The sequence below is a fragment of the Platalea leucorodia genome (genome assembly GCF_965183815.1).
Source record: "Platalea leucorodia genome assembly, chromosome: 2".
NCBI lineage: Eukaryota > Metazoa > Chordata > Aves > Pelecaniformes > Threskiornithidae > Platalea > Platalea leucorodia.
In genome coordinates, this window is record NC_138824.1 from 70006266 (window position 1) to 70032459 (window position 26194).

General features: G+C 41.6%; 1 protein-coding gene across 1 annotated transcript; it reads right to left on the reverse strand.

The window, feature by feature from the left end:
- Nucleotides 1-2562: 2562 nt before the first annotated feature.
- LOC309586783 (interleukin-1 receptor type 1-like) lies at nucleotides 2563-21511 on the reverse strand. Its single transcript, XM_082304265.1, has 12 exons — nucleotides 21439-21511; nucleotides 20914-21010; nucleotides 14702-14771; nucleotides 11881-12124; nucleotides 11390-11576; nucleotides 10419-10581; nucleotides 8402-8467; nucleotides 7698-7818; nucleotides 5547-5695; nucleotides 5113-5256; nucleotides 3542-3703; nucleotides 2563-3041 (listed from the first exon to the last, which is right to left on the reverse strand). Exons 2-12 carry the CDS (start codon nucleotides 20947-20949, stop codon nucleotides 2650-2652), a joined length of 1734 nt encoding a protein of 577 aa, XP_082160391.1. The 5' UTR covers nucleotides 20950-21010; nucleotides 21439-21511; the 3' UTR covers nucleotides 2563-2649.
- Nucleotides 21512-26194: the final 4683 nt, after the last annotated feature.

The following is a 26194-nucleotide window of genomic DNA, read 5'->3' on the forward strand; positions in this document are numbered from 1 at the left end:
TGGAGTGCCAAATAAATTGACAGGAACAAGCCAACAGAAGAAGTATCACATGGTTATGGCTGAAAAGTAAAAAATGGTGCAGAGAATGCTTTCAATGTATCTTATATCACATAACGTTCAGACTGTTTTCTCTGTCAGCACAGATGTACAATAAACTGAAATATATCTACCACATTGTGGTGAACAAATACTTTTTCACAGATTACATTGTGTTTGCCTTTTCCTTCTGAAGCTGCCAAGTTTCCAGAAGCAAACCTCTGGCCAACTGATCGTTTGTTTTGGTTTTGTTTTGTTTTGTTTTGTTTTTTTAATAAAGAGCAATCAGCACATCTGTCTCTATGAGAATTCTTTTATTGTACCACAAAAACCAAGTCACCTATGTGACTTGCAAAAAAAATTTTCCAAGGGGAGAAAATAGAGACAAAATTCAGCTTCAAAATAAAGTCCCACGATAAAAGGATAAACCACTTCATGTCATGCTACATCCAAGTAGTTAGCTAACAATTAACCATGATAACTGAAACCTTTCTCCCACACTCATTTTCACACAAGAAAACTAAAATGCCTAAATAATCATACTAAATGTGGTTGTTTAAAAGAAAGTATCAGGTAGATAAATGCTGACTCACAGTCATCTGCCTTCACTTATGAGTCTTTAGGAGTCTCGTTTCATGGGAAAATGCTTGTCTTGAATATTGTAGCAAACCTCTGAAAAGAACTATGAAAAAAGTGGCCAGAAATCATAACAGCACATTCACAGAAGAAACAAAAAATACCAGCACAACTCCATGCAAATCTATGTACTTATCTGTAGTACCGCAAATCCTAGAGTCATTGGTATTTTTTTATTTCAAAGCATATGAAATTAGGAAGTTGCAAAAAAATCTACCAGAGTTTCGACATCTTTTCTTTATTATTTCTATCATTCTACATGAAAATAAGAAGGTTCTGTTTTTAAACACAAGTAAAAAAAAAAAAAAATCTTCGAAGGAAAGTGTAGTTTTCAACACTTTTCTGAGTAAGTCTAAGCCTAAACACAATGTAAAAATTTGACAATAATGATTATTTGAACTCTCTAGGTTCCTAAATTTATTTTTTAAAGGTTCCAGCCTAGACGTTATACATTTCCAAAGAAGACTGATTCAACATCTACTAGAACAATAGGAGCTCATCTGATGGATCTATCCTGTTCTCAGTTTTCATGGCAACATCTCAGAAGAAGTCTCTAGTCAATGGAGGCTGTGGAAAATTACACAGCTGTGAACCCCACAGCGAGGAGAATGAGACACTGCTCATAAAGAGTATTGCTAGACCTTCTCAAAGAAAAAGGTACCATGAAATGCTATTGCGTATCTTTCACTTGAAACCTATGTTCCACTCCTGGACCTTGCAGCCCAACAAAGAGTATATTCTACAGCCTACACACTTCTGAGAACCAGCTGAAAGGAATCCAGCGACAGATACTATCCTGGCAATAAAGATAATGTAAGAACCTACTTAACTTCAGAAAAGAACAAAAAAAGCAAGCAGAATTCACATTTGCATTCAGGTGATGCTCTTCAAGGCTGGAGAGTGAAAACTCTTGCCACGTCAGACCACCTTGAAAAGGAAGCAACATGTTGTTTTCTCATTGTGATGCACACAGAACAATGGATTAGGGTCCAGAAATACCAAGCTACTCCCAAGCAGGCTGATATAGCCACATGCCTCTCATTTCTTCTTTCACAAATAGACAAGATGTTATTTCTTGCCATTAGCACCTGGCCATGTTCCAGAACTGGCCATTTTCCACTCTCTCCAGGACACCCAGCCCAAGCACAGTCCTTTGATAGATTCTCAGTGAATTTCTGTGCTTGTAGTTAGCACAGTTGAGACACAGAATGTGAACTCTGCTTCTCCAGAGCAGGAGCACAGTCTAGAAAGCTTCCAGTTTGCAAGAAATCTGAAATATTTTCAGTTTCCTGACCATTTCAAGAGACCAACTTTAGAAACACCCCATAGACCAAATATCACAGAATTATACAACAAATGTCTAAAAAGCCATGGATTCCATTCCATTTGCTGAACACATTTGGTACCAATGGTTCAGCTGAAACACATTCAGTGGTGAGAGGAGTTTTAAATATACCTGCTATGTCATGTATTTCCTCAACCCCTTCAAGAAGCAAGGATAAGGCATGTTGCTCAGGAGGGGACCCCAATGCTTGCACAGTGCAGATTCTTGAAGTAGTGAGGAAGTCAGACAATCACAGAGAGGCAACAAGAAGAACAGAACGACTAGGAAGATGCTGACAACAGAAACAGATTTTTAATTTACCAACTGTAGTTTCAATTTAAAAAAATGGACTTCACAGGTGCTTCTTCAGTGGACATTACATTTATGTGGACCATGACTATTTAATAGTCTACCAGCATCAGCAACATTTACTTCTTATATCTGTGTGAGACTAATACAACAAATTGTGTCACTATCCAAAACCCAGAACAGAAATAAAACTGCATAGAGTTTTTGTTTTAGGGTGTAATTTGGGGAAGGGATGAGTAGTTTTTACTCCTTGAAGAAAACATTTGCTTTGTAATACAAAGAATTTGTGTAAAAAACCACACATTTCAGAATTACCTTCTCAGTATTATTTTAATAATTGCATCTTAACTTCCCCTTTCTGCAGAATTATTTGAAGCTAGGGGTAATAAATACACTTCAGAATAAGATACCTTTTTCCTGGATGGCATTTGATAACGCACATTTTTCCAGAATCTTGTATTTGCTGAACAAGATTTCTCTGAGAAGTCCCCTTTCCATTGGATAGCTCCATGTTTTTGTTTAATGTATTTGATTGATTCCGGCATGCTTGTGTAGTCCTGTATTTCATCCATTTCTATAAGAATCACTTGAATCCCATCACGGATGAGAGCATTATACATAGCTAGTTGTTGTTCAGAGGTATCTTCCAACAGGCAGCAACTAGATATTTCTGATCCCACAATAAGCATTAGTCTTCTGCTTTGCTTGAGGGTTTCATCAGCAACACTGACCACAGCTGTAAGTAATGAAGGAACAATCAAGGTTTGCATAGAAACTTCACAACTGATGTAAAATATTTCTTAATTCTAAAATTGCTTATATAAGGAGCGGTGGCTAGCTCAGAGGACTGGTAGGTTTAAGATCTCCCAATTGTCATTCATGATTCATGATCCATTGCATGAAATTCCTGATAAAAATTGTTTTCTTCAGTCCCCAGGAGCAGATATCATTCAAAGAACCTCAACAATATTATTAATGCTGCTGAATCCTCATTTGTTCATCACTAAAAAGAAAGTGCAGACCCTCATAACATCAGAACAGAATTTTTCATAAGACACAAAAACATTTAAAATAAAAAAAAATGTTCATTGGATGAATGGACAAATTATCCATTAAAAATAAACAAATATAGCTTGGTTTTCCAAAAACAGGTGGTTTTTAATTGTATACGTAATCTTCTCACCCAAGAACAATGTGTCAAAAGACAACCTATTAACTCTACTAATTAAATCATACCTTCTCCCGGTAAATCATCCCTTCCTAATATAAAGAGATTATATCCACATTGTTGTTCTAAAACATCAGGGAGTATTCTACGAACAAAGGTTTCCAGACGATAGAAGCTTCTGCCTCCACTGCTTTTTGCATACAGGACATAAGCATCATAGATTTTCCCATCTAAAACAAATACAAATATTTATATTAAAAACCTGAAAACCAGCAACATGCCTTTATTGCAAGGTTTCATTTTGGACTGTTTAAAAATAGTAATGGGGGGCTGATTCACCTATCTGACAGAATAACTAGAAAGCACTAAAATGCTCTACAAATCAAAAGAAAGATGATCACCCACAGAACCTGACCTCTTTTCCCATCATGGGGATGGATGTGCCAGCAAGTGAGCTGGATGCAGGACCTGGGACCTCCAGGAAGGAGCCCCCAACCCCAGAGGTGCCAAGACATTAAGAAAGTGTCCTCTTGCAGGACTTTCTTCACCACCTCTCCTGAAACAAACTCAACAGCAGTTATCTCCACTTCTGACTAACCACGAGAGAGAATGGCAACTCTTTCTTGTAATAATTCTGTGAGGGAAAGGCAAGTAGAAGAAAAGGCCAGAAGGCAGCTGAGGTTTTGAGAGTTAAAACTGCATAATAAACAGCAATGAAGAAACCAAACCAAAATCAGATTTAACTCAACAAGTTTAGCTCAACAAGCTACAAAACACAGTTTCCCTGATTTTTTTTTTTTTTCCCCAGTAGGACTCTATTAAAGTGTTCTGGGAAAAATGAACAACTTTTAACCAGAAGCTGAAGTTACTTTTCTGTGAAAACATTTAGAACAGCCATGAGCAAATATTAACTATCTCAATGAACATAATCCCTTTACTTTCAAGTTATGGGGAATTTCAGGCAGTCTGAGGGCTGCCAAACAAAATATCTACAATGTTGCACTTATTCCTATTTTTTTCACACCTGTCCAATGTATTTGTCTACACCACAGCAATAAAAACGCATAAGAATCACAGACTAGAGAACTAGTAGCATTTTTTCTCTTCGGCATGTAACAATCATAACTGACAGAATTTAGAAGTAAAGTGTTGGGTAAAAGAAAGAAGTTGGGAAAAAAAAAAAAAGCAACGAACAAAATTAATCTCTGAGAAAAAGAGAGTCTGATTTTCAATATAAATATTTCATGCATGTCTTTGAACAGCTAGTTTACAGGATGTAGCTCTGCTGACACCTATTGATCATCATCAGAGTGACCATAAATCTACATGTAAAGAAACTACTTTACAGAAAAGCAAAAAGCAACATGCTAATTTGGGGAAAACCTGGAGTTCTTTTTGACCTATCTCACCATGACTGCCTTTGATATTATACAGTGTTTATTACCTCAACTATGATTATATATTTTACCCATATGACTGAAAAAAAATACCCTCAAAAATGTCTTTATGCGTATCTGAAAATTCCTCAAAGAAATTCCACATACATTCTACTAAATAATCACATTATTGCTTAGAAGTAATGGCAAGTGAAAAAATCAATAGGCTAGTTACACTAACATACCTGGTCACACTCACATACCTTCCTTACTTGCGAAGGCACAGACAGAATTACGGTACCAAAGCACCAAGTCAATCTTGAAAATCTTGTAGATTATTAAAGTAATAAATGTTAAAATTAACAAAGAGACAAGCCCTCCAGTCAGCCATCTTCGTATATCAGGAACTGCACAAAAATATAGGAAGATTTTTTTTTAAATGTGGAATTTGTCCAAATCAGATCTTTTACACAAACGTAATATAAATTTCAGTATCGTTTTTTTCACTTCCATCTGCCTATTATTTTAATAATGATAAATACAGTACCACAGCGACTCCTCTCCTATGCACAGGTACATGCATACATACATACAGCAAACTGTAATCCATCTGCCTTCTATCAACATGATATATGAGCATTTGGTATCAAAACAAGTCAAGACAAACACAGGCCTCAAAAATAACACTATTTCTTACCTCTGTGTTTTAATATAATATACGATGCAACCTGCCCAAAGGCATTTGAAGCTTGACAGACAAACGGTTGTTCATAATCTTCACTATTCACTTCCGAAATTATTAGCTTCACAGAATGCACAGGGCGTCCATCATAAGAAGTTTCCCCCCTATCCAAAAGGCGACAAATAAGAGCCATAAAACCACAGCCCTTTCTAGAATGTCTTCATCACTAACAGCTGCAGTGTGACAATGGTTGTTTCCATCTGCAAATCTCAATCACACTTCAGTATAGATGAGGTTTCTATAGACTAAAGTACAAAAATACACCTTACAAACCTAAGCAAACCCTTGTCATGGGCTTCCCAGCCCCTCTAAAAGCAGGTGGAGAGCCCCAGTGCTCGGTGAAAGAGAAATTCCACAACGTGATATGACACAGAACGAGGCCCCAGTACAAGGGTGTCACCTTGCAGTAAGCAGCTCTGGGACAGGGAAGCCATCACAGGTGGTGACCAGCAGCAGACAACACCAACTCACAGCGTGATTCCAGCTGCAGGGAGTGGAGTCTAAACAGCTGCTTCACCCCACAGATCTCAACAAACTGGTAACAGCTAAAGTGTCAGGCTGCACCATTTAAGAGACACAGGTTATCCCCCCCACATTGTACAAGGGCACAAAAATGGTCATTATGCTGCACATTCAGTCAGTCATGTGTACCGTGACATGTGACTGATGTGCGAACTAAACAACTTTTTAACCACCAGCAAAATGAGGGATACCACCACCTTGTTAACAGTAGATCTCAAATGCAAAATTAACTAACTAATCTACTTAGCCAAGCATTATTCTTTCCTGAAAACATATTCTAGTTACCATTTAAAATGCAGAATAAAAGCTTGATTTACATCATAAAGGGCATGTATAGGACCACACGAATCACTTTCTGAGCAAAAAGTTACAGTAATTTGAACACTGTAACAAGGAATTAATGAATCAACATCATTAATGCAAATGACTAATGGTTGCACAGATGACCATCTAAGTGCTAGGAAGTAACAAAAAATAATGTTGCTTTTGTGGTATCGATTCAGTGACCGTGTGCCTCTGCATTATATGGCCCAATTTTTTATGGCATTACAACTCTTTATGACAGTACAATGTATTACTTTTGTATAGGATTTTCTCTTGGTGAGCACTCAAAGAATTCAGCATTTTATTTCCCCCATTGTTTTATGATGAGGACTTATTTCTCATAACTACATTCTTACTTTGAAGATACCATTCTCATTTCTTCATCCGTTTCTCGCTCCTAGATAGTGCTTGAGAATTTAAAAAAAATGATCACATTTTTTCTTCATAGCACCACCATGAGATGAGGGCTGACAAAAAACCTGCAATTTTTAGTTCCCAACCTGTCAGATTGCCTTCTGCTCCAATTTTAGTTGACTTTTCAAGTCAGGTCTCATTTTTTCTCTCCAAACTCCATTTAATCTGCTTTTCACCCTCACCTTATCTCCCAGTTGCCCTTCTTGCGCTTTACTCAGTCCAAGTCCATTTTCCTCCCAAATTCCAACTCATCACTGGAAATCTGTCTCCCTTTTCTCCTCTCACCCCACTAAGCTTCAGTACAAATGTCCTCAACAAAGTCTTCTACTAGCTCTTCAGCTGATCTCAGTTATACTTCTCTAACTCAAGGTTCTTGAACCTGGAAGTCTCAATTTCTCCTGCCAAGCACAGGTTTGACCCCTTGTAAACCTTACAGAGAGGCAAATGTGAAGGGAAAGGAGAACGCAGAAGAAAGAGACAGTCTGAAGATCATGTGCCTGGACATGCTTGATCCAACTGAAAGAGGTCTCTGCCAGGCCAGAACCTGCTCAACAGAAACTGTATTACAAGACTGTAAGTCTACAAAACCTTTTCCCAAGGTTGGAAATTAAGATAGATTTTTACAATGACCAAAAAGAGCACAATCACATGTGAAGTCCATGTGCTTACTATGTTTCAAGTTTCTGCTTCAAAGCAGAAAGTGAATTAGAGGAGGGAAGCATTAGAGTTTCCAAAAAGAAAGCTATTTAAGCAAGTGAAAAATGTTGCTAAATATTTTAATGTCAAAGGGATAAAGTTCCACTTTGGTTACCAACACAGTATTTTCTAATCTGAAAATATACTTACTCATAAGGACTTGCAAAAATTCTGCTCCTATAAAATACATCAATATACACACCGTTGCCTGTCCAAAACACCTCATACCCATCAGCACCTGTTGTATTGCAATCCACTGTAACCTGTGAGCCTATAAAATTGTGTTACAAAGTGAAAAGTTAATTTCCATACTCTAATTAAAGTCTATACAATTCTGTTCACAGACTCCCACACAGACCAGCTAAGGATGGTCCCACACCCTCTCAGAAAAGTTACTTTAACAAAGGGTCTATCCACTCAGTGATGTGCAGGTTCAGAAAGAGACTGATAGGATGGAAGAGGCTAAATCCGGGAAGATGCTGCCTCTCTCTGGGGCATCACTTTCCCTGCAGATTCAAATCTGTTCTTAGAATCTCTTCCAGAGTGATGGAAAGCAACAGATGTGACAGGGAATCACTTGGGTTCCCTATAATTTTCTTCGCATCTGAGAAACTTCCATACAGGTTTCCAAGGACTTTGGAAGCAACAAGCCTTGTCTCTTTCACCCGCAAACACTCCTCCTTCAGGAGATCAACATAGAGAAACTGAGCTGGTCACTGAACTAGTTTTTGTCAAAAAAAAAACAAAAACAAAAACAAAAACAAACAAAAAACCCCAACAGAGTAGGGCACTCCGCAGGTACAAATTTTCACTAGAATACAAAATCATATTTTCTTATAGAGAAAACTACTTACCAAGTTCCACTTCAATGGAGTTGTTTCTTGGATAAGATATTTCTGGGGGCTTTTTTGGTGGGCTCACTAACCAAAAGAAAGAAAGTTCTTTTCAGAAAACCTGGAGCAGCTGTAACCTGTTCTATGTTCTATAACCCAAGTACAACCTAAAAAAAATGTGTCCTATGGACAAAGTTGTCAGCAATTTTATAACAGACATCACTCAATACTGAAAGTACCATATCTCAGTTAGTTGTTAGTTCTGACTTGAAGCTATGCTATTCTTTGCTCCACCTCTTCCAAAATGTAGTGCCACAAATCTCTACGCATTCATGGTGGCCTGGCTGTTCCATGGTATAAAAATCCTGTAATATTGCAAGCACAGGTACTGAGAAGGGTATGGGTAAATATCTACAGTATTACCCCTCTACAATCTGGATCGCCGGTCACCCAGCACCCCACAGATCAAATACTTAAGAGTGCAATTCATCTATTTCAGACTTTTAGACTATTATAAAGGCGAAATGTAATTTCTGTACTCTAGTTAAAGGCATTACAATTCTTCCCACGGTGCTGTCTATGAGGAAGTACAACACCAGTGGCCCCTTTTAGACGTTTATATTGGCACTAGATATATGACACTCTGGAAAACTTACCTCTCTCTACAGGCTACAAAGGGAGAGTAATCAACAGGTGGAGATCTAGACATCTACATTAAAAATGTCTCAGTATGGCTAAATGAATCCCAACTTGGAGGATCCCCCACTGAACACACATACCATTTCCAGCTATCTCAAGCAGCTGTAAGATGTTTTAGAACATTTCCTATCAGATATTCAAAGTTCAAGAAAGTTTCTCCAAGAGCACAAATTTAAAAAAAAGAAATAATAAAGCATCCCTTTTGAGCCCCTTAGCAAAGCACACAGGATGGCCCCAGATACATCCTTCCCTTTCTGAAAACTGGGCCTGCACTATTGTTTGGACCCCAAATTACCCCTTTCAGTGTTGACTTGCTCAGCTGGAGACTTTAAAAACAATTGAGCTGTCTTCAGTTATTTACAGCAAAGGAGTGATATGATTTTGGTTCTACTGAATAGTGGGAGCTGAAATTACACTGAGAGACGTTCTAAAGACAGATTTTAAGACCAGAATGATTGTTTCATCTGACCTTATGTTCCTCATATTTTGTTTATCCACATCATATACATATGACATTATATGAATATGATACATATTCATATATATATACATACACACATATGCATATGTATGTATGCATATATATACACACACAGACAAAACAGGCAAGCACAAAAAGAGACCATTAAATAGTAATACAATCTATTAGTAAACCTGAAAATGTCTTTCATCAGCTGGAATGTAAAAACAGCATTGGCATTTCTTCAGTGATCCAATATCAATTGCATAATGCTGTGCTAGCAAAGAAGTTCACGTTTTACAGCTAGGCCTTCTTTTATATTTTTTTGTTGTGCTGATGGCCTCTCGACATAAATCAGGGTCTACTGAGCTAGAAACACGATATCAGAGATCAGCAGTTCTTGTGCTGAGGAGCTTAAAACCAAAAACAGAAGAGACAAAGGTTTGAAGGAAACAGATAGGACACACAGAGTCAAGATACTGCTACAATTTGGGCTGGTTTAGTTTGTTGTTCTTGCAGCAAAAGGATGATGTAAAAGAGAGAGAAGAGCAGGACAGAGGTTCAGGTACAGCAGAAACTATTGTGCCTACCAAGCCTTACAGGGCACCTGTTTAGGGACCATGGCAACTGGTCTGGGCAGTAAAGCTTTGACATACCCAAACTTTGAACAGGGGGACCAATCTTCAACACAGTGGCAACAATATACAAAAAATATATAAGCTCTCAGTCAGCATTTCTTTCCCTCATATTTAGGTGAAAACTAGTAGCCCTAAGCATGTCTGTCCACAAGTTGGGTCTTCTAGCTTCAGTCTTCAGAAACTTGGACAAAAAAATTGAGTCACTGTTATGAACACAAACACAGTGAAATTATTTACTTACCTTCTACAGTCAGACTGACATCTCGTGAAATGTTATATTGTTTTCCATTGTAGGTATATGTTGTTTCGCATGTATAGTTTCCTTGATCATGTACAGTCACGTTGAAAATTATAAGATCACTGTTTGAGAAGGCAAACCTTTTCCCCTCCAGCAGCTGGCAGTCCTAAACGTGTGTAGAGAAATCTGTTAATTCATATCACTATCTCTTTCCATGGTTTGTCTCTCGTTAGTGCAATCTGAACTTTCAATGGAGCACAGCATAAGGATGGATGCCTTGCAGACACTGAGGAAGAGCGAGGGGGTAGAATAAAAAGCAAAACATACTTCATTTTGGCTGAGTTTTTAATTCAAAGAGACTCCAGTTCATTTCCTATAGAAAGCAACTTTCAATTTTAGAGAAATAAGGAAGTGAAATGCAAGTGTCAGGATTTGTAAAAGTATTCATTAATGAAGAATCGCTTAATAATTAGACTTATTTTTTTAAAGTATTTAAATACTCTTGGTACCATATGGAGTGCATGGGCATGAGGCAGAAATGCTGCAGAAGGCACTATGTTCTTGTAACACAAAGAGCCTTTAAATAAGCCTGAACAATATGAAATGGTATTTATTTAATGAAGCAATACTGAGCACATAATGAATATGCCATCTCTCACAAATGACATACTAAAACTGTTTCTGCACAAAAGAAATTCACGAGTGTGTTTCGCTAGCAGGTAAAAAGATGCCACCTGGTGGATATGTGGGTCAACGTCTCCCACAGCTAAGCTGAATTTCTACCCCGTTAATCAAAAAACCTGTATACACCTTTAAAAGATAAACAGTCTTAATCCTCTCCCAATTTGTTTTAAAAGCATTTTTCTTCCATTTACAATAAATCTTTAGTTTTTCTCTTAAAATTCACAAACATCAGTGATTTGTATTTTAAATAATGGCCAGTTATAAGACAGTACAAAACACAGCATTCTCACCTTATACCAACGAACAGGGTGAATGTTCCTCTCATTCCTGAAATAATCCAAGTGTGGACACACAACCTTTGCAGATGATAATGTGAATATCATCTCCTCTACAGCAAATTTTTCATTTAAGCATAAACCATCAATCCTCTCAAAAACTGTTACTTTTGTACCCATTTTCCTGCAGCTTGTCAAATTCCTGCAATTAATATAATTAAATTAACCTAACTGGAATATTTTCCAACTCAGAAATATATGGTATTCTTTTTGGAAAAGAAAGAGAGGGCGAGAAGTTTAGAGTTTCTTTAATAGATTTACTTTTGCCTACTAGGAAAAAGAACCCAAAACTAGACCTACTTTCCCCAACCTAAAGTTAGTTTTTGTGAATGCACTCTCCCTTCTTCATTAGTATTTCTCTTACCCCCAAAATTCTATTTGCTTTCTAAAAGTTATTCCCTTTGCAACTCATTTCTGTAACAACATAGTTTTTTTTTAACTTTCACCTTATGACACATTCATAGTCTCCAGAATCTTCTAACGTTGCAGGAACGAACCAAATTAAATTCTTCCACTGATGAATTCTAGAAAGTTTGTCTCTAGGCACAGCTGTCTGGTTACCAACTTTATACCATGTTAAGTTGTAGTCTCCACTTTTCAAGCTCTTTTCCAGTGAACATTTAATAGCAAGAGGCTGCCCATCAGGCACAAGAATTTGCCTCAACATCACATCATAGGCTTCACATTTCTCTAAAGGAAAGAGATAAACATTAAAGAAAACCTCAAACTCTGTAAAAGGATGTACTGAACTCATATCTTGATTACATTTACAAAGTTCATTGGAGTTTTCACCTCTATTCTCAAGTCATCTACTAAAAATACAATTATAATCCCTTATATTTACAGTTGAAAGTACTACTCGGTGATATACAGATACAGTTATGCCACTGAAATGAAATTCTGTTTTTTGAATGCAAACTTTACAGTCAGTAGAATCTCTTGGTTTGCAGCAGACTGTCATTTGTATGTTTTCATTCAGATGCAAATTACTAATGTACTTGTATTTCTCCAGTCTGTTTCATGCGCATGTGCACACACATACATGCACACACACACAAATTTCACATTTAATCTTTATTTGTTAACCTCACTTGACTGTAGTCAAAGTAAGTCTTCAAGACAGACTATGCTTTCCGTACCCAAATGTCCTAAGAGGACACTGAAGTTAAAGTTGCTGTTGCACAAATATTGTTTGCTATGGAAATTTCAACTCACCCTTCATTTTATGAGCATTTAGAGATGAATTATTACAAGCACTTACCAATGAGCTCATCTTCTTTCCTCCTGACCCAAAAAGATACATACAGGGAAAGAGCAACACCATGAGATTTTTTTTTTTTGTCAATATGACAAAAAAGGCACCAACTCTGGATACCACAGTCACTTTCCTGAGTCAGTATTATATTTATCTAAAATTCCTTGTTTCATTAGAATATGAGAACAGCCACACAGAGTCACATAAGTGTCTGTCTAGCCCAAAACCCTGTCTCTGATAACAACCAGTGGCAAATGTGTAAGAAAAGAGAGCAGGACACAACACGTAGAGTTTGCTTTTGGCCCCTTTCTTTCCTCTTATGTTCTGCATGAAAAACCATTCACTGTTTTTTATCATTTCTCTGGGTATCACGTGTTTCCTGTTATGACAAATGGCAAAGTTAACTTTCCCTCATCTGCCTAGTCTATGGTATTTACAATCTTATAGACCTCCATCATATCTTGCCTCAGTCGTCTCTTTTCTTTACTTCATTCATTTAATGACTTCTCATATGGAAGCCATCCCGTATCAGGCAACACTGTCACTCATCTCTCTACCTCTTCTGATATGGTCTTTCTGAAACGGAATGACCAGAACTGCAGAGTTCAACTGATGCACATTCACCATGGGGTTACAGAGTAGCATAATGAAGCCTTCTGTTTTCTGCTGTACTGCTTCCCAAAAATTCTGCTTTTCTCACCACTGCTGATGACAGAGCTAATGCTTCCAGAGAGCATCCAGAGATGTCAAAGTAGCATTTTTCCCAAGTGGTTATTAACTAACTTAATGCTGACATCACACACATACAGTATACCTGTTTCTGCTATACGTATATGACCCTTCCATGCCCTTCCACATCCATTTGATTTTACTTATTGACATTCCATCACTAAACCATTCAGTATCAAAACATCCTCTTCACAGCGAGCATTAGTTTTGACCACCAAGTGATAATTTTGTATCATCCACAGTTGTCACCACTTCACTATAAATCTTTTCCAAGTTACTTATCAAAACATTGAATTGCTCAGATATCTGTACTGAATGCCCCATAACTGTGATGGTTATGAAATGCTGCAGCCACAGGAACTGATAACCCTTTTCTGCCACTAAATGCTAACATTATGAAATAGCATGAGGTTTTTTACACACTTCTTGCCTCAGTTTCTCTGAAATCCTCCTCCGCCAGTGCCCTCCATTATTTCCATGGAGCAGGAAAGAATTATAAGGTACACGCATAACTAAACAGACAACAGCACTCTCTGCTATTGGGCCAAATAATCACCTTTCCATATGACTACTTACTTAGCCAAAAACCAGACTATCCAATGGATTGATGAACCTTGCAGCTTGTCCATTCATGGGGAAAAAAACCCAAATCAAACCAAAAGCAAACCATCTCCAGCCAGATGGCTTGCTAGAAACTCAAGGAATGGAAATTCATTAAGTTTTTCTTTTAACAGTCTGGCACTGTCCAGCGGGTGGATCTTATCCATGTGTGTAAATACCTGATGGGAGAGAATGAAGAACAAAGAGCCAGACTTTTGCCAGTATTGCCCACTGACAGGACAAGAGTCAATGAGCACAAATTTAAAGACAAAAAATTCCATCTGAACACAAGAAAACACTTTTTTACTGTGCAGGTGATCAAACACTGGTACAAGTTGCCCAGAAGGGTCGTGGAGTGTCCATTTGTGGAGAAATTCAAAATCCAGCTGGACATGGTACTGGGCAACCTGCTCTAGCTGATCCTGGCAGGGGTCAGGGAAGTTGGACTAGATGATCTCAGGAGTTCCCTTCCAACCTAAATGATTCTGTGATTTTGTGATAAGATAGCACATAAAATATCACGTTATATATTTTATAGGTTCTTCCTTTTAGGACTGTTTAAAAGAACTCATTGGCATGCACTTAAATTTGACTTTTACAGCCATTTTCACAGAACGTTAGTATTACTTGTGTGAAAAAATAAGTTTCAGAACAAGACCTTCCATAGCCACCAATAAACTTACCTGCAATAATTAAAGACAGAAATGCTGTTGTGATATTACACGAAAACAATGTTTTTGCTGTCATGTTTCCCTGCAGAAATGAAAAGAAAACCTTCAGTTAGTGGCTTCCAATATAAACTTCCACAATTTAAAGTCAACGTTTACATTACGCAGTTAATACAGGACACATGAAATACGGGAATTGTCTCTGGCTTGTTTTGAGCCTGTTACCTGCTTGTTTTACCTGACAGCTCCTAATTATTATACCAGAAGAAAAAAAATGAGTGAACATTTCCTATTCAGCTTGTCAAGCACTTAGGATTTTTTACATCTCTAGCACACTCCTCCCCAGTTCTTGCCTTCCCAAGCTACAGTCTTAGTCTCTCTAACTGTCCCTTAGGTGGAATCCAATTTCCTATTTCTGACTATCTTTGCCATGCTCTTCCGTACCATCTCCAGTTATGCTACAGCCTGTCTGAGGTGGGGAGGGGAGAACAGAACTTGCATACAGGCTTCAAAACATGAAGTGCACTATGGATTTATAAACTAAAACAATTTTTTTTTTTCTGTTTTTTTTTTCCCCCTAATAATTTCCTACTAATTTCTAACAATCTATTTGTTCTTTGAGTACTACTGAGTATTGACCTGATATTTCCATGGGCCTATATAGTAAAATGCCAAGATCTCATCACTGAGCGTTAAAAATCAGCTAAACCCAGTCAGCCGCTGAGCACGTGATGTTAAGATTTTGCCCATGTGTTTTCATTTTAAACTTTCTTTATGTTTCTCTACAATAAATTTCTTCTGCTATTACTACCCAGTCACTCACTGTCATGACATCCTTCTGCCACTCTTTGCAATTAACACCTCTATGTTCTAGCCTGAATAGAATCATAGAATCATAGAATCGTCAAGGTTGGAAAAGACCCTTAAGATCGAGTCCAACCGTCAACCTACCACTGCCAAGTCCATCTATACCATGTCTTCGAGCACCACATCTATCCGTTCTTTAAATACCTCCAGGGATGGAGACTCAACCACTTCCCTGGGCAGCCTGTTCCAATGCTTGACCACCCTTTCGGTGAAGAAGTTTTTCCTAGTATCTAACCTAAACCTCCCCTGGTGCAGCTTGAGGCCATTTCCTCTCGTCCTATCACTTGTTACTTGGGAGAAGAGACCGACCCCCACCTCACTACAACCTCCTTTCAGGTAGTTGTAGAGAGCAATAAGGTCTCCCCTCAGCCTCCTCTTCTCCAGACTAAACAACCCCAGTTCCCTCAGCCACTCCTCATAAGACTTGTGCTCTAGACCCTTCACCAACTTTGTTGCCCTTCTCTGGACACGCTCCAGCACCTCCATGTCCTTCTTGTAGTGAGGGGCCCAAAACTCAACACAGTACTCAAGGTGCGGCCTCACCAGTGCCGAGTACAGGGGCACTATCACCTCCCTGGTCCTGCTGGCCACACTGTTCTTGATACAAGCCAGGATGCCATTGGCCCTCTTGGCCACCTGAGCACACTGCTGGCTCATGTTCAGGCAGCTGTCAACCAACACCCCAAGGTCCTTTTTCACCAGGCAGCTCTCCAGCCACTCCTCCCCCAGCCTGTAGCGTTGCACGGGGTTGTTGTGACCCAAGTGCAGGACCCAACACTGAGCCTTGTTGAACCTCATACAGTTGGCCCCAGCCCATCGATCCAGCATGTCCAGGTCCCTCTGTAGGGCCTTCCTACCCTCCAGCAGATCGACACTCCCACCCAGCTTGGTGTCATCTGCAAACTTACTGAGGGTGCACTCGATCCCCTCATCCAGATCATCAATGAAGATGTTGAACAGGACCGGCCCCAGTACTGAGCCCTGGGGAACACCACTCGTGACCGGCTGCGACCGGCCAAATCAAATGGATTTGACTCCATTCACCACCACTCTCTGGGCTCGGCCGTCCAGCCAGTTTTTAACCCAGCATAGAGTGCACCCATCCAAGCCATGTGCAGCCAGCTTCTCCAGGAGAATGCTGTGGGAGACTGTGTCAAAGGCCTTACTAAAGTCCAAGTAGACAACTTCCACAGCCTTCCGCTCATCCACTAAGCGGGTCACCTTGTCGTAGAAGGAGACCAGGTTAGTGAAACAGGATCTCCCTTTCATAAACCCATGCTGGCTGGGCCTGATCCCTCGGTTGTCCCGCACTTGCTGCATAATAGCACTCAAGATGACCTGCTCCATGACCTTCCCCGGCACCGAGGTCAGGCTGACAGGCCTGTAGTTCCCGGGATCCTCCTTCCGATCCTTCTTGTAGAAAGGCATCACATTTGCTAGTTTCCAGTCATCTGGGACCTCCCCAGTTGACCAGGACTGCTGATAAATAATGGAGAGTGGCTTGGCCAGCTCCTCTGCCAGCTCCCTCAGTATCCTTGGGTGGATCCCATCTGGGCCCATGGACTTATGCACATCCAGGCGGAGAAGCAGGTCAGTGATTGTCACCTCTTCAACAACTGGGACTTCACTCTGCGTCCTATCTCCATCTCCCAGTTCAGGGGCCTGAAAAACCTGAGGATGACTAGCTTGACTATTAAAGACTGAGGCAAAGAAGGCATTAAGTACCTCTGCCTTCTCCTCATCCTTTGTGGCAAGGTTACCTTCTGTATCCAACAAAGGAGGCAGATTCTCCCTGGCCCTCCTTTTGTCACTAACATATTTATAAAAACTTTTTTTGTTGTCTTTAATGGCGGTGGCCAGTTTAAGTTCCAGCTGCACCTTCACCTTTCTGATGTTCTCCCTGCATATCCTCACAACATCCTTGTAGTCCCCCTGACTCGCCTGCCCCTTCTTCCAAAGGCGGTAGGCTCTCCTTTTTTTCCTGAGTTCCAGCCAAAGCTCTCTGTCCAGCCAGGCCAGTCTTCTCCCCCGCCTGCTCGACTTGCGGTACATGGGGACAGCCTGCTCCTGTGCCTTTAAGATTTCCTCCTTGAAGAACATCCAGCCTTCCTGGACTCCTTTGCCCTTCAGGACTGCTTCCCAAGGGACTCTGTTAACCAGACTCCCAAACAGCCCAAAGTCCACCCTTCTAAAGTTCAGGGTAGCGGTCTTGCTGACCCCCTTCCTTACCTCTCCTAGAATTGAAAACTCTATCATTTCATGGTCGCTGAGCCCAAGACAGCCTCCAACCACCACATCGCCCACCAGGCCCTCTCTGTTCGTGAACAGCAGGTCCAGTGGGGCACCCCCCCCGGTTGGCTCGCTTACCAGCTGCATTAGGAAGTTATCTTCCACGCACTCCAGGAACCTCTGAGACTGCTTCCTCTCTGCTGTGTTGTATTTCCAGCAGATATCTGGTAAGTTGAAGTCTCCCACGAGAACAACGGCTAGGGATTGCGAGACTTCAGCCAACCGCTTGTAGAATACTTCATCTGTTTCCTCGTCCTGGTTGGGTGGTCTGTAACAGACTCCCACCACGATATCTGCCTTGTTAGCCTTCCCTCTGATCTTTACCCATAAGCATTCAACCTTATCATTACTGTCGTTAAGCTCCAGACAGTCAAAACACTCCCTAACATACAGGGCTACCCCTCCACCTCTCCTTCCTAGCCTGTCCCTTCTAAAGAGCTTGTAGCCATCCATTGCAGCACTCCAGTTGTGTGAATCATCCCACCACGTTTCCGTGATGGCAACCACATCATAGTTTTCCTGCCGCACAGTGGCTTCCAGCTCCTCCTGTTTATTGCCCATGCTGCGTGCATTGGTGTAAATGCACTTCAGTTGAAGTGCATGTAGATCTCTTCACCAACACAGGCATGCTACCCCTAGGCTCATCCCAAGCAAGACTGGTTTTATCCCCTTCCCCCTTTGCATCTAGTTTAAAGCCCTCTCAACTAGGCCAGCTAATTCCTGGGCCAGGATCCTTTTCCTCCTTTGCGATAGGTGAACCCCATCTGTCTCCAGCAGGCCTGGTGCCATGTAAACTGCCCCATGGTCGAAAAACCCAAAATTCCATCGCTGGCACCAGCCCCCAAGCCACGTGTTGATGAGGTGGGTCTTCCTGTTCCTTTCCATATGCCTCCTGGCTACTGATGGGATGGAGGAAAACACCACCTGTGCTCCTGATCCTTCAAGCAATCGCCCTAGCTCTCTAAAGTCCCTTTTGATTGTCTTGATGCCACTATCAGCTACCTCGAATAGCTTTGTACTGTTGGCAAATTCTGCCACTGCAACAGTTTCCCTCTGTCCAGATCATTAAAAATAAATGCTGAGCAGAAGAGAGTTGTTTGGGACTCCAATAGTGATCTTCCTCCACCTAAAAAACTGAGCATTTACCTATTAACTACTTACTTATACATGTGAGAATAAATATATTATGGCAGTCTGGCTTCATTGACAGCCTCTGGTGAATGCCTTTTGGAAATTAAGGCACATTGTATCAACCACGTCTCCTGTATCCAATGTGTTCACATACATGTGTACAATTCTAACACACTTCTAGTATTTGAGAGCCAGGACTTCCCTTTACAAAAGTCACTGTTGACTCCTTCTCTACATAATTTATCTTCATTTACACTGGTTCCGTTCTTTAAAGCAGTTTCTACCCAGCTGCCTGCTGCAGATACCAGCCTCACTGGTCCCTACTTTCCTGGCTCTCTTTTGATCACTTGGGTAGGATAAAAAACCACTTAGATATCTCTTTCTGATCTTTTGGTCCCAAAGCTGCTTTAAATGAGACATTGACAACAAGAGAATGCAAGAGTGAGTATCAGCCAGTCGTGGTGCTTTGTTACAGACTTTTTCATTCCATAATTGGCTTTTACTGACTTTTCAATTTGAGATAGATCCTTCCATGGAAGCGCAGCCATAAGAAAAGGTACTGACACTGAAATCTATGCTCTTCCAACATGAACACAAATGCAGAAAATTCTTTTTTTTTTTTCCTTGCTATGTTCGTATCTTCCCATAGCCCATCCCATAGGGCTTTTTTATACCTGAATGATCTATTGGCTTTTAGGACTCTTTGGCAGGCTTCTTATCCCTAATGTGTTTGGAGAAGGATCCATTAGTTGCATGCCTCTGACAAGTCATTCCTTAACTTGGCCTGCCTTACTGTTTTTTCTCCTGTTCAGCCCACCACAGTTTTTACAGCACTGTGAAAGGACAAATGCAACTATTCTAACTGAAGGATGAGCAGGAGAACCCTGTCCTGTTGTGAAGAATCTATAGCTGATCACCAATTTCTACAATAGTCAAAGATGACACTTCCGGCTGCTGCGTCTTACTTCACCAAACCGACTCAGAAGCGTGCCATATATTGAGTCATCCACACTGCTTCTTGCAGTGCCTGCTTTCTTCCTTTTTCCGCTTCTCTTCCCTCCTCCCTCATTGCAAATTTCTGCTCAAATTACCAGGCAGGTCTTTTCTTGCTTAGCTGTAAGAAGGAATGAGTCCCTGCAAGAATGCTGAGCATAAAAAAAAATACACAAAACTTCAAAAATCACTAGAGCGGGTTCATATGTGTTCATATAAAAGCTCTAAGTTTCTTCACTAATTGTGATGGACAGTAACTCTTAAAATCTCTAGTTTTCAATTTTAAAGAAGATGAAAATATTGTAATGGAAATCATTTAAAGAGAAAATGGGACTGAATATACTCCACTTATGATCAGGTATTTTCTTTATGACTTCTCTGAATCACTGTTTTTTCATAAGCTCTGTTCCATTACAGCATTACCTTACTCTACTGTTCTGTCTCACATGCTCTCTCAAGCAGTTTTTTGCCCCTATCAGTAGATTCAGTAGATGCAGCAGTAGTATTTTGCCATGTTCCGAAGGAAAGTCTTCCAGAACCCTGCTTCTCTATAAATTCAAGGTCCTTTCTATCTATTTGTATTTATAACTTGTCCTTTTGCCAACATGGAAGACCTGCAAATATATATAGCCCTGTGTAAAACCATACACATGAACTGCTCTGAGGAGTCTCCTTGTCTCTGACTTTCCACAATGAAAAAACTTCCTTTTTTGTGGAAGGTATACCCAACAGCAAAATTAGGCTCTGCTCTGTGCATCCATTCACATAATTCATGATGAAAATGAGAAATGTATGACTGCAGAGTCAAGTACAAATGTTTTTCCTACCACATTCCGCTATGACAAACAGCTAAATTTCTGCCTTTTCCCAGACGTTTTGTCCACATCTTGAACCTGCAATTGACCTGCGGAGCTTTACGACTCAGGACAGAATTCAGCTGGAGTTACCTTTGCCCAAATCTTCCAGAGGGGAAAAAATTCCATGTATCTGAGGCCATGTCCATAAAGTTTCACTCCGAAAGGAAATATTTGTATCAATTTAAAACTAAAAAACAAACAAACAAAAAAAAGACAAGTGTCTGAAAGAGGTCTTCAATGATACAGGCACCTGAATTACAATTAGAGTATCCATGATAGCACAGAGTTTAAAGCATAATTCTCATTAAAATATATCGTTAAATTGGTATAGCCACCTTTCCCTCTGCTCTCTAGTCCTTTCAAAGTTGATCTGCTCAATTTAAAAAAAACTAGTCTCATCAGAACTCTGAAGATTCATGGCTTTCACTAATTTTTGCACACTTGTGGCACGTTTTCTTTCAATGCCTTATTAAAAAGTATGGACAGATTAAAACATGCAATAGCCCTGTTCTCAGAATTGAGAGAACTGACAGAAAGTCAGAGTATCACACCATTTCTTTTACATAAGCCCGTGAACATTTTAAATCATTAAAAAAATATATACATTCATATTACCTTACACGCTTCTATTAACTGCAAGGTACGCCATGCATCTTCAAGAGAACTTAACCAAGCGTCTCACTTTTGATCTGGGAAAAACGATTACAACAAACATGTATATTGCCCTGGCGCTGAGGCATACCTAACCGGTGCTGAAAAGCCGGGTTAGCCCCCGCGTCGGGATGCAGTTACAGCACTGACACTGTCTCGACAGCCGTTTTTCTGTGAATCGCTGGCATCCCTCACCAAGTATGGCACCAAAACGTTTTGCAACATTCTCCATTTAAATTCTTACGTACTGCTGGGCACGCTGGCTGGAGAGGGGCTGTGGCTCCCCGCGGCGCCGGAGCCGCGCCGCCAGGCCGCGGCCCGGGCGGGCTGCGGGGCCCGGCGGCAGGCGGGGCGCGCCGCTCGCCCTGTGCTCGCCGGGGACCCACCAGCCCCGCGGGCCACGATTTCACTTCCAAGAAAAGGTGCTGTTACGCTTTCTCTCAGAAACCGAGCCACGTCGCACGCAGAGGAAAACGCTGACCTTTTAAAACACATTTCACTCCCCCTCCTAAACTGCCCTCAGCCCTCAGTTCCCCCACCCGACACCACCGCAGGCGGAGCCACCCCACCGCCCCAAAAAGGGGGCATCGGAACAAAGTACGGCTGTCGGCGCATCCCGACGGATCTTCCCCCCGGATCACCCCGGGCTGGCTGACGCCGGCCGCCCTGTTACTCCACCGACGGAGGAAAGCGGTCGCCGCTGCCACTGGCCGTTCCCCGCCGCCACCAACCCGCTGCCGCCCTCGGCCACCCCCCGCTTTGGGGGCCGCCGTCGCCACCGAGGTCGCCCCCACCCTCGCCGCCTGCCCCCGCCGCGAAACGGCCGCGCCGCTGCGGGGGAAGCCCCGCCGCCTCCCTCACGGGCGGGCGGCCGGCGCTGAGGGGAGGCGGGGTCCCTCGGGACGGGCCGGCGCCCAGGGCCATCCCCGCGGCTGCCTACCTGCTCCGCGGCTGCCGGCCCGGCCGGGCCCGGCCGTGCGGGGGCGCAGCGAGGCGGGGCGAGCCCCCGCTGCCGTCTCCTAGAAAGCCCGGGCAGCCCGGGAACGGCCGTGCCTCGGCCGGCCCTCGCCCCGTCGCACAGGCAGCGCCTGCCGGCGAGACCTCACCCTCCCCCGGCTGCCGCTTGCAAACCTGGGTGCGCCCCCCGTCAGGGCCGGGCCGGGCCGGGCCGGGCCACCGCCCCCCCGCCCCGCCCTGCCCCGGCGCAGGGCGGCAGGTGTCCCGGCGCAGGCAAGCGGTGCTGATTTAAACCCAGGCTGCGAAAAATAAGGCTTTTGAGCAAGAGCCACTTTCTGTTGAAAAATGGAGGCGGTGACGCCCGGCAAGGCGGCCGCCTCACCTCAACCACCGCCCGGCCCCGCCGCCTCAGCCGCCATCCCCCCGCCCTCGGCGGCCGCGGCCGGGGCTCGGCCTCCGCCCCAGGGCAGGCGCGGGGGGAGCCGGCAGGAAACCCTCCGGTGAGGACGGCCAGATGCGGGGTGACTGACGGGTTTGGGGTTTTTTTTCTGTAGTACGGGCAGCTGCAGACTTCGCTAGCTGCAGAGATCGTGTCACTGGCAGAGGAAGATCCCCTCAAGGCTACGGAGCCTTTTGGCAGGAGCATCTCCCGGACATCGACACTTTTACTGGCTTCTTCAACAGGCTGGTTTGACAGCTGGGTCTAAATTCCCCAGACGGCCACATGCCGCTGAGATGTTTGGCTCCGAAGCTTGATCATACAGGTTTAGTCCCATTTAGCCCCTATGTTTTTACCTGCAAACTTAACAGCTGCTAAGCAGCCCTGACATTTTTTAGAGGTGTGGCTGTTCTGGGAACAGCACGTTCACTATATTCTGGTGTTTCGTAGTTCTCTGTTTCACTCGCACGTCACAGCTGGAGACAGAGTTCCTTAAAGCAGAAGTTCTTCAACTAGAGCGTGGTGAACACAGAATCAGATATGGCTATTTTTAAGGCTGCATTGTCACTGACTTGTTGACTAACTACTAAAATAGATAGTACGGTAGAGGAAAGCTCTTTCTTCAGTTCCTCCCAAAGTAGGCAGCAATGACAGAACTTTTAGAATTACCAAGGTAGATGTTCTCATTATTGTTAAAAATACATTATAAACACATTTGCTAAGCAAATTACAAGCATTCTGCAAAAACCGTGGAGAAGAATCCAGACATGTTGTGCTCTTTCCACCCTGATTTTTCATTCTACTTCTGGTACTTCTTTCATTCCACTTTCTGGTACTATTGTATTTACCAAACGGAAACAGGTTCAACCATCCTGCCCACCGTGTGGTAGCCACAGAGAAGCAAAGATGAGAGATTACACCCTGCTATGCCTGCATATATTGCCCTCCATCAATGCAAGGTATGTGCTGGCTGGAGGCACGTTGTAACAGCTCCAGACATTATTCTGTTGGGAGGAACACAGAATTCATTCCTGGCTCAGCAAAGACAGCAGGATTTATGCAGTCAGCTAGTCTTTCTTCAGTCAACAATTATACCCATATTTCATTTTGGAAATGTTTCTTATGAACTCACTGCATTAGGTCAAATAGTTTTTATGCGAGATTTCTAGCTTCTGTATTGTATTGTTATTTTGCACCACCAACAAACATCTATGAGTTTAAATCTGATTATCATAAAGGCAAGTGAGGTGTTGCCTGACCTGCTCTACTACATTTTTCTAGAAGCACTGATTTTAAAAAATAAAAAATTTTGAAGAATTCTTTCTGAGACATACGCACTAGCGGTTCTGCTGTATGCAATTTTTTTTTCTCCTATCTTCATTATAATACCACTAATAGTGAAAAAATTTCTCTGGTATAAAAGACGGTGTTAAAACATTACCAAAATGAACAGGTAAAATGAGAGCTTTTCAATCATTTAACTTTTCAGTGACGAATATGAATCAGAATTTAGAAAACTCACTTTATAGTAAAGCTGAAGGAATATCAACTGAAATGACTGCATTTCACGAGACAACAGAATATACAGTTCTGTCAGTCGCAAGACAAAAATTGCATGGAAGAGCAGAGAAGTGGATTGTCCGAGAAAAGTGGATATTGACCCCAGGCTGCTTGAATATTTGATGTGGTCAGCAGGAACACTTCAAAGCAGACCAAGAACCACCAACTCCAGCAATGAAGGTGATGCTAAGCAAAGAGGTTTCCAAACACCCTCCTGATCAGATCTGTGCAGTGGAATTTACCTTTTTTGTTTTAAATCTACACAAACATTCAGAAGTATTTTGTCTCATAAAGCTCTAAGATAGAATGATCTGTTGTAATTAGCACAGAGAAGGCTCTAACACAACTCATCACTGCCATCTTTGAAAGTGGATTGCAGCAGAGCAATGATCAATGATGTGGCTTATCTTTCTGCAGCTGAGGAGGTGTTCAAAGAAGGCTACTGCTGTGCAGATGAAGAGACTGGGCTTGGGGGTAGAATTTGGTATATTGCATTTTTCCAAAATGTATTTGCTAAATAAGGTATCACTGTGAAGTCCTTTTTCCATCGGACAGCCGCATGCATCTGCTTTATTTATTTGATAAACTTTATATAACCAATGAAGGGAGAATGTTACCTGCAATGAATAATTCAACCCTTTTGACTTATGCGTAGAAGAAAATCAGAGTGGGAGCATTCACTTAGGTAGGGATGGGATGGAAGTTGTCTGGGCTGAATTTACACCATTGCCTTTCATTACCACAAACCTCTTGTTTTTCTACACCCTACAGTAGTTTTATTCCAGCTTTCAATATCACTTGTCTTCCCCAATTTATAATATTGACAACTTTCCCTTTTCACATATATTCATCTCCTTTGGGCATATGCATGTGGCTGTATTAGCATTTTTGTTTGGATCAGGAGAGCACTCTTAAAGCTGATTTCCCTCTCAAGCCCACCCCCCACATTTTGTATCACCAAACAATCCTGGAGCCCATGAAGCAGATTCCTTTCCGAAGAAGCAAAACTTGAAGGCAAGCTCCAACTACTTGGGCATACTGACAACAGTACATGACAGCAGTTAGCCTGAAATGAAGTCTCTTGAAACATGCATTGTGTCGATACCAGGTCCTCCACACCAACTGACTTAACCTGCAAAAATCAAGGCAACACTTGCCCTGATTTTTTTTAGGACAAGTGACAATGACGAGCAAATGTAATTGCTACTTTTGTAAAGGAAATGATAGAATTCAGTAATCTTGTGTTTTCCCTGCTCCTGGTAAATCATCCTTTCTACGTTAAAAGAGACTGGAGTCACACCGTGTCTCTAAGACATCCGGATGTATATTTAGGGCAAAACTATGTGGTTTGTAGCCACAATCTTATTTTTTTGGTTTTGGCTGCCATACATACTCATCGTATATCTTTTTCATCTGAAACTGAACAGGGCAAATAAAAACTTAACAGAATTTTAAAGCCCTTTATGTATGTTTTTCTGCCATTTCTACTTTAAGCTTTGTTGCACAAGATAACTTCGGTGAAGACATTAAGAATATTGTTGTATGTACAAAACTTTTAAAGCTACAAGAAAAAATATCAAGAAATGTAATTGCAGGTAATTATTTAGATACAGTTAAAGCTGCCTAAAACAGGCTGTTTTGATACCTACCATCCCAAACCAGAATAGTAGGAATGTCAAGGCCATCTAAATGCGCTTGCAGTGCTGAGAATGTGTAATTCCTTTTTACTGAGCAATCCCACTTTTGGTTTTAACACAGAGCAAC

Coding starts and splice junctions, on each gene's coding strand:
- LOC309586783 (XM_082304265.1), bottom strand. CDS start 20,949: ATGGAATTTTTTCCCCTCTGGAAGATTTGGGCAAAG. Junction 5,696..7,697: donor ATTTTTGCAAGTCCTTATGA/GTAAGTATATTT, acceptor CCTTTTGGATAG/GGGGGAAACTTCTTATGATG. Junction 3,704..5,112: donor TGCCTTCGCAAGTAAGGAAG/GTATGTGAGTGT, acceptor TATTTGTTTTAG/ATGGGAAAATCTATGATGCT.